The 13,223-nt window shown below is 49.2% G+C and overlaps 1 protein-coding gene across 2 annotated transcripts; it reads left to right on the top strand.

The window, feature by feature from the left end:
• Positions 1-5,479: 5,479 nt before the first annotated feature.
• Positions 5,480-13,008, top strand: ZNF16 (zinc finger protein 16). 2 transcript variants are annotated; one of them, XM_081116303.1, is made up of 3 exons: positions 5,480-5,603; positions 8,562-8,773; positions 10,878-13,008. In XM_081116303.1, exons 1-3 carry the CDS (start codon positions 5,587-5,589, stop codon positions 12,719-12,721), a joined length of 2,073 nt encoding a protein of 690 aa, XP_080972429.1. In that variant the 5' UTR covers positions 5,480-5,586; the 3' UTR covers positions 12,722-13,008. The 2 variants fall into 2 exon arrangements, with proteins under 2 accessions (XP_080972429.1, XP_080972430.1); XM_081116304.1 differs by lacking the exon at positions 5,480-5,603 and adding an exon at positions 5,834-5,917.
• The last annotated feature ends 215 nt before the right edge of the window (positions 13,009-13,223 follow it).

The following is a 13,223-nucleotide window of genomic DNA, read 5'->3' as shown; positions in this document are numbered from 1 at the left end:
GAAAAAACTTATAAAGACCCTTCATTTTAGTTACATCTAATTTTTATGTTTTAACAACCTTATGAGAATTTAAAGCCAATTATTATTTCCCAAGGCATTTTCTTTTTTTTTTCTCAAAATAAAATACAGTACAAATTTATTGACTCCCATCATTCTTAGTCAAGATTTAAGCAAAGTAAACAGACAACAGAATTGGATATGAATAAGCAATGAGCTAACATTCCACAGAAATCCTATTTGTCCAAAGAAGCTTATTCCTAAATAAAATCAAACAACAAAATATTCTGCAAAGGATATAACAAAATATACACAATTTTAAAACCACATTTGCTTTTCTTTCAACAATAAGCATTTATTTAATGAAAGTTTTGAAGTAAGTCTTGGATTAATGTCAATAAGAAATTATCACTTTTTGAAAATCAGTGTTAACCAAGTATGACTGGAAAACCTGGACGGCACTAATACATGACCAAAGAGCACTGAGTTCAACTATTTTACAGATTTAACCCCAAGGCATTTTCTTCGCAAATTTTGTTGCTTCCAAACCTGAGGAAGCCTTAAAGTTAAAATATCTTTTTTTCTTCTTCTTTATAGAGCGGGTGTGGTCCCTCTCTCTGCCTGAGGGCATTTCAGCAGCTCTGTCCCTTAAGGGAGAAAAACTTAGGGGGTTTAAAAAGGTTTATTTCCAGATATATTTTAGAGAGGAGACAAGATGGCGGCGTAGGTACCAGCTGTACCCGCTGCCTCCCGAAACCACATCAGAATTACAACTAAAATACAGAACTGCCATCACTCAGAGCCTCCTGAGATCTGGCTGCACAGAAGCCCCACAACCAGGGAACTGAGGAAGCACCGAGACCGGTAGGCGGGGCGGAGACTCCAGTGGATCGGGGCTGAATCACAGAGACGCGGCCCCAGGCCCACACCCTGTGCCAGGGTTGAAACCTGGGAGGGACATCTCAGCCATGGGGGTTTCCGGGAGGAGTGAGGGTCCCAGCCCCACAGGAGACCCCAGCCCAGGGCTCCAGGGCCAGGAAGAGACGTCCCCACAGCTTCAGGCTGTGAAGCCAGCGGGGACTGTCCCTGAGGGTCACAGAGGCTGCGGGAGCCCCAGCAGCTCCTCTTAAAGGGCCCGGCACGGACTCACTCGGACGCCCTCCCTCTGAGCCCAGCACCGGGCAGCAGCCTGAAAAGACCTGGGACACTCGGGGAGGAACTAACCTGCCTGAAATCCGGGAGAGAGGCAGAAGGGCAGCTTCCTCCCAGGCAGAAGAGCTGGCGGAGACCACTGCTCCTTTGGCGAGTCTTCCCCGCAAACAGCCGGCAGGCAGGTGCCATATTTGAATCACCAGCACCTGGCTCTCACCTTTGGCCCCGACCTGTGATTCTCGGAGGCCCCACCCCTCCCCACCTGCAGGCTCATCCAGGCCATTTCCAGGGGCTTTTCTGTGCAAGTGGCCTCTCCAGCCTCATGCTTAGGACTTTCCTAAAATCTCTCAAACAAGCAGCAGTGGGCCCCATACGGCTTGATAAGCGGCCCCAGGCCTGGCACTAGCGGCAGCTGCATTGGCTCATAGCTTGGTCTCTCCTGGACACCTCCAAGCCAAGCACAAGTAGCAGCCAACTATGGATTGCTGAGTAGCTCATGCTGGGTGGCCCTGGGCAAGGGACAGGCAGAGGCTGACTTTGCACCTCCTGGGAGGACCCAGAGACAGTACATCTCTGCCCACAAGTCTGGTGGTCAGACTTGACTAGGCTGGATTACAACCCTACCACATCCATGAGTGACACACTCAAGGGGCACACTTGGTGAACACCAAAGCTCCACTGAAGTAAATCCTGATCCATAGGGGAGTCTCCAGCATAGCAGCTCTTTGGCTGTAGCTGCAGCTGGTCCTCACAGCCAATTGGCCGGGGGGTCAATTCCTCCCAGGGACACCAACAGCAACCAAGGCTCAACTACAACAGGACAGTGCACACAGCCCACACAGGGGAGCACCTAGAAGGCCCAGCTTAGGTGACTGGGGAGGCTGAGCCACTGGACCCTACAGGACACCTACTATACAAAGCCACTCTACAAATTCCAGGAGACATAGCAGCTCTACCTAATACATAGAAATAAACACCTGGAAGCAGCCAAAATGTGGAGGCAAAGAAACATGTCGCAAAGGAAAGAACAGAAGAAATCTCTAGAAGAGGAACTAAATGAAATAGAACCAAGCAAGCTAACAGATACAGAGTTCAGAATTTTGTTTATAAGGATGCTCAAGGATATTAGTAAGAGTATCACAAAAACAACTGAGAAAGTCAATGACATACTAAAGTACCAATTTGAAATGAAGGCTACACAAACTGAAATGAAGAAAATTTATAGGGAATCAACAGTAGAGGATGCTGAGAATCAAATCAGCAATTTTGAACATGAGGAAAGAAAAAACACCCAACCAGAAGAGCAAAAAGAAAAAAGAATCCAGAAATATGAAGATAGTACAAGGAGCCTCTGGGACAACTTCAAGCAGCCCAACATTCATATTATTGGGATGCCAGAAAGAGAAGAAAGAGAGCAAGAAATTGAAAACCTATTTGAAAAAATGACAGAAAACTTCCCCTACCTGGGGAAAGAAATAGACTTACAAGTCCAGGAAGCACGGAGGGTCCCAAGCAAGAGGAACCCAAAGAGGCCCACACAAGACACATCATAATTAAAATGCCTAAGGTTAAAGACAAAGAGAGAATCTTAAAAGCAGCAAGAGAAAAGCAGTTGGTTACATACAAGGAAGCACCCATATGACTGTCAGCTGATTTCTGAACAGAAACTTTGCAGGCCAGAAGGGAGTGGCAAGAAATATTCAAAGTGATGAAAAACATGTAACTACAACCAAGACTGCTCCACCCAGCAAAGCTGTCATTTAGAACTGAAGGTCAGATAAAGAGCTTCACACATAAGAAAAAGCTAAAGGAGCTCATCACCACCAGATCAGCACTACAGGAAAAGTTGAAGGGTCTTCTTTAAGAAGAAGCTAATGAACAAAAGCATGTGATGAACTAAATAGATCCAGAGACACTGATGCAGGCAACAGACGGTCATATTTCAGGGGGAAGAGGGAAGGGGAGAGGAGAGTGGGAAGAGATTAACCAAAGAAGTTATATGCATATATGCATAACCCATGGACACAGTCAATAACGGGGTGAAGGCCTGAGGAGGCCGTGGGAGCAAGGTGGAGGGGGTCAATTGGGGGGAGAAAATGGGACACTTGTAATATTTTCAACAATAAAGATAAATTTAAATAAATAGATTAATTAATTAAGATATCCCATAGATTAATTAATTAAGATATCCCATGTTTTTCTTTCTGAGTAGAATATAATAATATGAAATCTTGTACATAAGAAGAGAACTTATCATATTTTAAAACAGAAACAAAACAACTCCTTAAGTAAATGAGTGAGTGAGTACTCTCAAAAGGATCGACTAGAACAGTAGCCTTAGAATTTTTTTTTTTTAATTTTAGGTCATGGTAAGAACTTTATTATTTTTATTTTTTTAAATTTATCTTTATTGTTGTCCCATTTTCACCCCCAATTGACCCCCTCCACCTCACTCCCACCCCGTCCCCAGGCCTTTACCTCCTTATTGACTATGTCCGTGGGTTATGAATATATGCCTATAACTTCTTTGGTTAATCTCACATCTATGTTTCTCTCCCTTTCTCTCTAAAATCTCTAAAAAGCATATCCTCCAGTAAGGATTAAAAAAATTTAAAATAATAGGTATTGCCTGTTTTAAAAAGCATTGTGGTGCCTGGCTGGGCGTGACTCAGCAGTTGAGCATCAACCTAGGATCCAGGAGATTGCGGTTTGATTCCAGGTCAGAGCACCTGCCCAGGTTTCAGGCTCAATCCCCAGTCTAGGGCATGCGGGAGGCAGCTGATCAATGACGACTCTCTCATCATGGATGTTTTTTTCTCTCTCTCTCTCCCTCTCTTTTTCTCTCTCTGAAATCAATAAAGATATATTTATAAATAAATAAATATAAAAATAAAAATTATTGCGACATACTGGTTGAAAATCACTGTCTTAGGCCAACAGAAACATGTTAGACATTACATCATGAATGAAACACCCCAATTTTTACTGGCAGGTCTAACTGAGTTTAGCAGAGAAGCAGCCTTGATTTACACTGGGATCAGATAAGGAGTTCTGGACAACCCATTCCCCATCTGAGGAAGTGAGCCTGTGTCTAGTTCCCAGTGCAGACCTGTGGACCCCGGCTTCATGTAGGTCTCTCCTGATTGCATCTTTCTCCCTAGTCCTGCAACAACTCTTCCTCCTTCATTTGGTGGGACACCCACAGTTCTTGTCTTGTCACCCTCCTGGCAATGGGTCCATACCCCTGGTTGTTGGGAGCACAGGCTTGTTCCTGGTGACAGGGCAGGGTTAGGTTGATCTGGCTCTGAATTGCTGTTCATTCATAATGCTGCTGTTCACCAGTCAGAATAGGAGCTTATGTAGTCCAGTGGCAAGAGAAGTTTTTAGCTCAGGGCCGTGCCACAGTAAGGCTATTATATGTTTTATACTTTACACCGGGTTCCATGGGTGCGAGAATGAACTGTTCTGCTTTTTATTGCTTTACAGTTTGTAATTTTCCAGCTAGTATTTTTTATTCAAAGGTTATGTAGACAGTGTTTCATAAATTACAATGTTTAAAGGTTTTTTTATCAACTTTTTATGTATTTCTAATTTTGATAGTTTAATCTGCCTGTAAAATGCATACCTTAAATATTTGTATTCTTTTTTTTTAATGTTTTATTTATTTATTTATTTAATATATCTTTATTGATTTCAGAAAGAGGAAAGGAGAGAAAGAGAGAGATAGAAACATCAATGATGAGTCACTGACCGGCTGCCTCCTGCACGCCCCCAACTGGGGATCGAGCCCACAACCTGGGCCTGTGCCCTGACCGGAATCGAACCTCCATGGCCTGGATCCTAGGTCATGCTCAACCGCTGAGCCACGCCCGGCCGAGCGAGTATTTGTATTCTTTATGTCTATGTGTATCATCAGTTTTTGTAAGTGTTCCATAAAGAGTCCCACTAAATGTATATATCTAAGGAATTTGAGTTTCTCCATCCAATGGTTGAATTATTTGACTGAGGGATTCAGTTCTTCCACGTGCAGTCTCGTTTTCATCAAGCTGCAATCTGTCCCGAATCTAGAGGCTGTGTATCCAATTCCCGCTACAGAGGCACCTCTAATTCTACCCGCATTTCTAATCGGTTGTCTTCTTCTGTTTAGTTAGTGGCACGGACCCCCCTCCGACAGCAACGATTACGGCGGAGCTCGGTCTGCGCCCAGGTCGGGGGCGGACCCACCGAGTCGCCTCCGCCTCCAGCCGCCTAGAGAGGCTCCGCAGGCCGGGGCGGGGCGGGGCGGGCCCTCGCACAGGAAGTTGGGGCGGGACTTCCGGAGTCCGCTTCGGGGCCGAACTGCTTCGGTGCAGCGGCTTTGCGCCCTTCCCGGAGCGACGGCCGGGTGGGGAGTTCGCGAGGGCGAAGCCTCTGCCTTGCCGACCGCCCTCCCGCGTGATGCCCAGGCCCCCCCGGTGGGTGCCGGCCCGAGCTGTCCAGCGCCGACGGGAGGGGGACGTGGGAACCGCGCGCGGAGGGGCGGGGGCTGCTCGCCTGGGCGGGCCCGAGCCCTGGGGGTTGGGCGGCGCTCTCGGGACGGGCGGCGCCGTGTTCGCCCCCTGGCTGGGCCGCCGCTGGCGCGGGGTGGGGCTGGTGTGCGGAGAGCGCCGCCCTGGGCCGTGGGGGTGGGGCGGGGGAAGGGCCGTGGGAATCGGTGGGGACGTCGGGCCGCGTGAGACGGGAGGCTGTCGCGCACCACCGGGCGTCCTGCCTGAAGGCCCGGTCAGTGGTGGATTCGCTCTCCGGGTGCAGAAGGGGCTGGGGGCGGGGGGGTTTGCTCTCCCGTGGGAGTGGGGCTCGGGTGGGTCGTGCCCATCCTGTGGACGCCTGCCGCGACTGGTGACTGTTTGTCCCCCCACTTCTCTTTGCTCAGCGCCAGGTTGTGCCCTGTGGTAATTTGCTTCCAGGTTCATGGGCAGAATCGTTCCTTGAGGTTGCACTGAAGTGCATGTTTTCCTGGTGACTGTCCTTGTCTTTTGGAGGCCCTAATCCTTGCCCATGACGCGCGCGTCTCAGTCAGCAACAACTCATGTAATTACTTAGAGTCCAGTAGGATAACCCAGGCCCATAACCTTAATTCCCGCTGCAAAGTCTGCTTCACCATGTAATGTAGCATATGCACAGGTTCCAGGAATTCAGGTGTGGAAATGGGTGGGGAAGGGCATTCTGTCTACCACCGATTGGGTCTATGTCCTCCTGCGCAAGAGCCTACATATACTGGGATGAGAAAAACAAGATCTGAAATGACCGTAGTTTGTTACACTTTATAATGAAAAGACAAAGGAAAAATAGACATACCTGCTTGTGTAGCTTAGAATAATCTGGAAGGGCACATTAGAAACTGGGGAGGGGAACTGAGTGGCTGGTTGGGAGATACTTCACCATAAGTCCTTTTTTACCTTTTGAATTTTGAACCATATGACTGTGCCCCTGTTTGGTGACAGTAATAATGATTTCAAGAATTTTAAAATAAAATGAACTAAGTATTGCAAATCACTCAGTCTCCCCCTAGGAGAGGGAGCGTGAAGCCCACTCCGCCATGGAAGCAGCATCTGCTCTGTTCTGCTGCCACATGGATGGGCACCTTAAGTTAGTGCTCTCCCTGCTTTGAGTTTCGTCTGTACCATCCCACTTATCACCTGTACCCCACTAATCTTGACCTGGTTCATTAGTTCTGTCTTTTTCGTAACAGAAATGGAACCAGTGCCTCACCTTCATAAGACAGCCAAGGCTTCTTATAGTCTGTCTTCCCATGACACTGCCTCTGAGCTCTCTCCACACTTCTCACCCATGCCTTCCTCTACCTTTCTAAACACTTGTGGCCTAAAACCCCTCTCTGGGCCTGGTTTAAATACCCCCCAGGGCTCCACCCCACCCCTGCTGCCTCTGCCCAAAACACTTGCCCATCTCACTGATGTATTTGATATGATTTGTCTCCCCACTGAAGTCCCTGAGTGTCACAGTCTCTGCTGTATCTGTACATCCCCAGAACAGACCCTGGCATATGGTCGGTGTTTGGGAAACACTGAAACCATGTTCAAGAGGAAAAACCCACCCTGGCCAGGTAGCTCAATTGGTTAGAGCATCTTCCCAATATACCAAGGTTGTGGGTTCAATCTCCGGTCAAGGCACATACAAGAGTCCGCCAATGAATACATAAATAAGTGGAACAACAGACCAGTGTTTCCCTCTCCTTTCTCTCAAGTAAAATTTAAAAAATAATTCAGCCCGGCCAGCATGGCTCAGCGGTTGAGCTATGATCCAGGAGGTCACGGTTCGATTCCCCGTCAGGGCACATGTCCGGGTTGTGGGCTTGAGTCCCCAGTAGGAGGTGTGCAGGAGGCAGTGAATCAGTGACTCTCACCATTGATGTTTCTATCTCTCCCTCTCCCTTCCTTTCTCTGAAGTCAATAAAAACAAAAAAAGAATTCAGTTCATAGTTTGAGGCAATGTCCAAAATGGGCTTCTGCCAACGTTTCCTACCTCATCTTCACCCCTGAAAGGCCAAGGGGGTCAATGTACCTATCAATGGTACAGTGTGAAAAATGGGCTAAGGGGTGTCGTCCAACTCCTGGGTAAGCCACTGGGCATGGATCTGCACAGAGATGGGGCAGTGAAGGGTTGGGGGTAATCAGTAACTTGGTGATGTGGGGGTTCCCACCATGTGTCCCAGTGGGAATGTTTTGTGTCCCTGCTCAGAGGGAGCAGTTGGGGCTGGAGATGAGCCCAGTTTGGGAATCTACAAGGATAAGGGTTGCTAATGCCTCAGGACTGGACAGATTAACCAAGGAAGTTGGTGTTGGTACAGAAGTGAACTCTGGAGCACCAACATGCAGAGGGAGATGAAGAACCTTGGAGGGAGCTGCTGTGCAGTGGGAGAGTAGCCCAGGAGGGTGGGGACAAGGATATCTACTGTGGGTGCTGCCAGGAGGGTGCAGTTCAGACAGAACTGACCACGTACCTGTCTGCAGCACAGGCTGCCCCTGGCTACCCCAACTCTGGGGCTGCTGGTCACCCTGTGAGTGGGTCAGGTGGTCCACGTTCAGGACATTGTCAGGAATGAAAGGTGGGCCCACAGTGAGTGAAGGCTCTGCAGGGTGCTCTCTGTCATGGCAGTCCTGGGCTCTTTCGCAGCGTGTCCACAGGGCACAGGGCATCTAGCCCTCCGGTCATTGTCTCATCCCTTCCCACCTGTGGCTCTGGCTTGTGAGTCTGTGTCCCTGTGGCTGGCTGACCCTTGGGTCCAGGATCAGGAAATGTTGTGGTGGTCCCTGAGACTCAGCCCCAGGTTCTCTTCAGGCCTCGGGGCTGCAGGGGTGGAGGATGGGCTCCTGGGGATAGCCCTTCTACATATTCACCAGTGTTCTTTCTAGTTTCCAGGTTCCAGTCATGCCCAGCTTCAGAGCTCGTCCCGAAGAGGCAGAAATGGAGCCCTCAGTTCCTGGACCATCCCCTTGGACTCCTTCAACCCAGGCCTGTATGAGTGATGCTCCCACCGTGACTCACCCTGTACCTGCATTCCATGGTCCACTCTGCTACAGTGACACTGAGCTGGGAACTACTCCCCCTCACCAGCAGCAGCCAGGTACTGGAACTGAATACCTCACTGTTGCCCTCATTCTGGGGGGACTTTGTGTCACCCTGTAATCCCCATTAGTTCGTGTTATCATTAGGGATGGGGTCCTCATGGACTTAAGGGGCCAAGGCTGGAGGTCAGAGAGGAAGATGGCCAGGCCCCCTGGTGCCCTGGTGCTCTGAGTGTGCCACTTTGGTTTCCCCGCTGACATAGAGGGTGCAGTGTGGTGGTTGCCAGCTGAGCCCTGCCCAACCATCAGGTGGTGGTGGTCCCCTTCCCTCAGAACCTTGCCCTAATCCAGGCCTTCGCCCTACCTCCTCTCCCTTTCTTCACACTGCCCAGCTGCTTCATCCCCTTCAGAACCCAACCTAACCCCTCACTAACTTGGCTCTTCTTTGTACCTGCTAGCGATCAGGATGGTTGCTTGGTGTTAGCGTTCCTTACCGTGATCTGATGAGAGCTGTTGTACAAGAGGACACTCTTGTGTCCCACATGGGACCTATTATTATACTCGGTACATCTGAGGAGAGTACCCTTGTCAGAATATGTGTGACCAGGGAAGGCTGAGCTAAGAGCAGAGATGATGTGTGTCAGACGGGAGAGGTGGAGCCCAGCAGTATGTGGACATTCGCTAGACACCCTCGGGCTTCCAACCTGGGGGGCTTCCAACAGCATAGTGTGTCTAGACTATGGGTCAGGTGATGTGTGGGTGTGGTGGGCAGACAAGTTGAGCATGTGGCCAGGCCAGGTCTGCATTGAGGAGAACAGAAGCATCCAGTTGAGGCAGGGAGACAGTGCTATTGTGGTGACAGAGTCTTAAAGTTCCAGGTGGTATTGATCCGAACTGAGGGGAAGGTTGGAGGGCAATGGGCCCAAGGATGCTGGGAAGTAGAAGAGGAGTGTCCTTTATCTATCCACTCAGCACCACTGACTATGGCCAGACAAAGGGTTGCCCTAAACCCAGGACATGAGCCCCATTGGGGCACAGTCTGGGCTATGCAGGAGAGAGCAAGGAGGAGCGGTGGTCAGATAAGGCCTTTCCAGTGAGGTATGTGAGCACCATCTGGGGAGTATGTTCCATGCAAGGCAGACCCTAAGGGGAACATATCTACCCTGCTCAGAAAACAGCAAGAGCAGAGTTGAGGGTGAGCTCGGGGAAGGACTGGGAGGATGAAGTGCTCTGATGTCACTGGGCTGCCTGTGGGCAGGAGGGAAAGGTGGGAGGCCAGGGACTTGACTCAATGTCCAGGCAGGAGAAGATGGCAGCAGTATCGCCTAGGTGTCACAATTTGAACTAGACAGAGAGTCAATATCTTCATTCAAGTGAGAGATTCAGGAGAGTGAAGGTTTCCTTGTTTCTTCAGGCATAAAGAGACAGGAGGGAGGTGCCAAGACCCTTCAGGTGTGACACAGAATCTTCAGAAAGATAGATGCAGCCACCTAAACACTGTACCAGGGCAAGAAATTGTTTAACTGACATGCCAGATTTGCAGGTTTTAAAAGGTAAAGGTGGCTTTGGTCTCTGAAGGCTCCTGTGTTGAACAGGATAGAATCTGACATTGCACCAGAGTCCCTGCCACATAGTTGGAACCAGCTTTGCTTCTGCTCTGGGCCTAGCTCCCCCCATAGCAACTCCCACAGCGAAGCCTAGAAGCCACTAGTTAGCACTGAGCAAACAACAGGTGGGCCCAAGGAGCTGACAACATGCATCATGGAAAAGAAAGACAAATAGAATGCTTACAGTGTCACTCAGGGCATATAATGCTTTCCTTGTGCAGGTAGGAGGGGTGAGTGCCTGGGTTTGGGACACGCGCCAAGATATGGTCAGCAGGACTTGCTGATGACCTGCTATGGGTGAGAAGGGCAATCAAGGGGCACATGGGACTTTGGTCTGAAGCAGTAGGTAGACTGCAGGTGATTTCCTGAGATGTGGGTACTGGGGCAGTGGGCTGAGGGCTGGTCTTCATTTGCCATACTGCCTTGTCCCCTTGGAGCTTCCTTGCCCTTCCCTCGTCCCCTTGATAGATCTGGGACTACCACCCCCAATAGTACCAGACTTGTTGTCTGGTATTTTCCTGTTTCCTTCCAAGTGACTTTATGTTTGTCGTTTCAGATTGGGACACCAGGATTGAGGGCAAAGGGTTTCTTCAGAAGAAAGATGTTTCTGAGGATTTAGTATCACAGGCAGAAATATCAGAAAACTGTACCAGTGATGTTCCTGTGGTGTCTGAGCTTGGAGAACTCTGTGAGGACGTATTAGAAAGAGACTGGGGAGTCCCTGACAACATGAGACAGGTGCAATCCCTCGGCCAAGAGAAGGAGCTCACACCAGTGGCAGTATTCCTTAACAGCCCCTTAGGGGAGAGAGAGATGGACTGTGATGATTTTGAGAGAAGCTTTAGTCTGAGCCCAAACCCAGTGGCATATCAAGGAATTTCTGTGGAAGAGAGGCCACATCTGCACATGTGTGGCCAAAGCTTCCAACGCAGTGTGGACCTAACTAGCCACGAGGGGCTCCACACATCTGAAAGCACCTTCATATGTAATGAGTGTGGGAAAACCTTCAGAGGAAACCCTGATCTTATTCAGCGTCAGATCATCCACGATGGGCAGAAGTCCTTCATAGGTCATGAACGTGGAAAAGCCTTCAGCCAGAATTCAGTTCTTAAAAATCATCGGAGGTTGCATGTGAGTGAGCCCTATCAGTGCAGCGAATGTGGGAAAGCCTTCTATGTGCATTCAAACCTCACTAGGCATCAGGCCACCCATGGTGGAGAGAAGCCTTACATTTGCAATGACTGTGGAAAAGCCTTTAGCCAGAATTCCAGCCTTAAGAAGCACCAGAAGTCTCACATGAGCGAGAAGCCCTATGAGTGCAGTGAGTGTGGAAAGGCTTTTAAGCGGAGCTCAAACCTTACCCAACATCAGAGAATTCATTCTAGCGAGAAGCCGTATGTGTGTAACAACTGTGGGAAGGCCTTTAGGCGGAGCACCAACCTCATCAAACACAACAGGATTCACACAGGTGAGAAGCCTTTTGAGTGTAAAGAGTGTGGGAAAGCATTCAGCCAGAGCTCACACCTGAGGAAGCACCAGAGGGTTCACACTGGAGAGAGACCTTATGAGTGTAATGAGTGTGGCAAACCATTCAGCCGGGTCTCAAACCTCATTAAGCATCACCGGGTTCACACAGGAGAGAAGCCCTATAAATGTAGTGACTGCGGGAAGGCCTTCAGTCAGAGTTCAAGTCTCATTCAACATCGGAGGATTCACACTGGAGAGAAGCCTCATGTTTGTAATGTGTGTGGAAAAGCCTTTAGTTACAGTTCAGTGCTCAGAAAGCATCAGATAATCCACACGGGAGAGAAGCCCTATGAATGTGGTGTCTGCAAGAAGGCCTTTAGCCACAGCTCAGCCCTCATTCAGCACCAGGGTGTGCACACAGGCGATAAGCCCTATGAATGTCAGGAATGTGGGAAGATGTTTGGCCGCAGCTCGAACCTCATCCTTCACCAGCGAGTTCACACTGGAGAGAAACCCTATGAATGTACCGAATGTGGAAAAACATTCAGCCAGAGCTCAACTCTCATTCAGCATCAGAGAATCCATAATGGACTGAAACCCCATGAGTGTAACCAGTGTGGTAAAGCCTTCAACCGAAGCTCAAACCTCATCCACCACCAGAAAGTTCACACTGGAGAGAAGCCATACACATGCATGGAATGCGGTAAGGGCTTCAGCCAGAGCTCACACCTCATTCAACATCAGATCATCCACACTGGCGAGAGGCCCTACAAGTGCACCGAGTGTGAGAAATCCTTCAGCCAGCGCTCGGTCCTTATCCAGCACCAGAGGATTCACACTGGAGTGAAGCCCTATGACTGCACTGTGTGTGGGAAGGCCTTCAGCCAGCGCTCAAAGCTGCTCAAGCACCAGCTGACCCACACCAGGGAATGAATCCAACCCCCCAATTCGCAGCCAAGCTCACTTGCTGCCCTCCACCCACAACTTCTGTTCACAAAGCCTGGGACCCTCCTTTGGGGTGTTTGTTTTTCACAGGCTCTCTCCTCCCTCCTGCCATTCCACCCACCACACATGACCTTGTTTCTTTTTTGTTTTGTTTTTACATTTTGTTATAAGACTGCCATGTTTGTTAGGATGGCAAAGATGATAGAGGCTGCATATTTATGAAGAGTTTATTACTGTAATCAACCAAAAAAGTAAAATGACATTCGCTTTGAGGTAACCACACTAATTCTTTTGTTTGGTAGCTAGTCACAGGGAGGGAGTCCTTTGTCAGTGGTTGTAACCCATATTCTGTTTACATGAAATCAGGTCAAGTTTTCGCCTTCTTGCCCACTCCATACCTAAACACAAGACTTGCTCGCTCCCCCCCTTTCCTTTGTGCCATCTAGTCTGGCACCGTGCTTTCTCCTCATGGCTCTGGTCCCTGCTCAGG

The sequence above is a fragment of the Miniopterus schreibersii genome (assembly GCF_964146895.1).
Source record: "Miniopterus schreibersii genome assembly, chromosome: 17".
NCBI lineage: Eukaryota > Metazoa > Chordata > Mammalia > Chiroptera > Miniopteridae > Miniopterus > Miniopterus schreibersii.
The sequence above is the reverse complement of the archived record's forward strand: the minus strand, read 5'-3'. Positions and strand labels throughout refer to the sequence as shown.

Coding starts and splice junctions, on each gene's coding strand:
- ZNF16 (XM_081116303.1), top strand. Junction 8,774..10,877: donor CCCTCACCAGCAGCAGCCAG/GTACTGGAACTG, acceptor TTGTCGTTTCAG/ATTGGGACACCAGGATTGAG.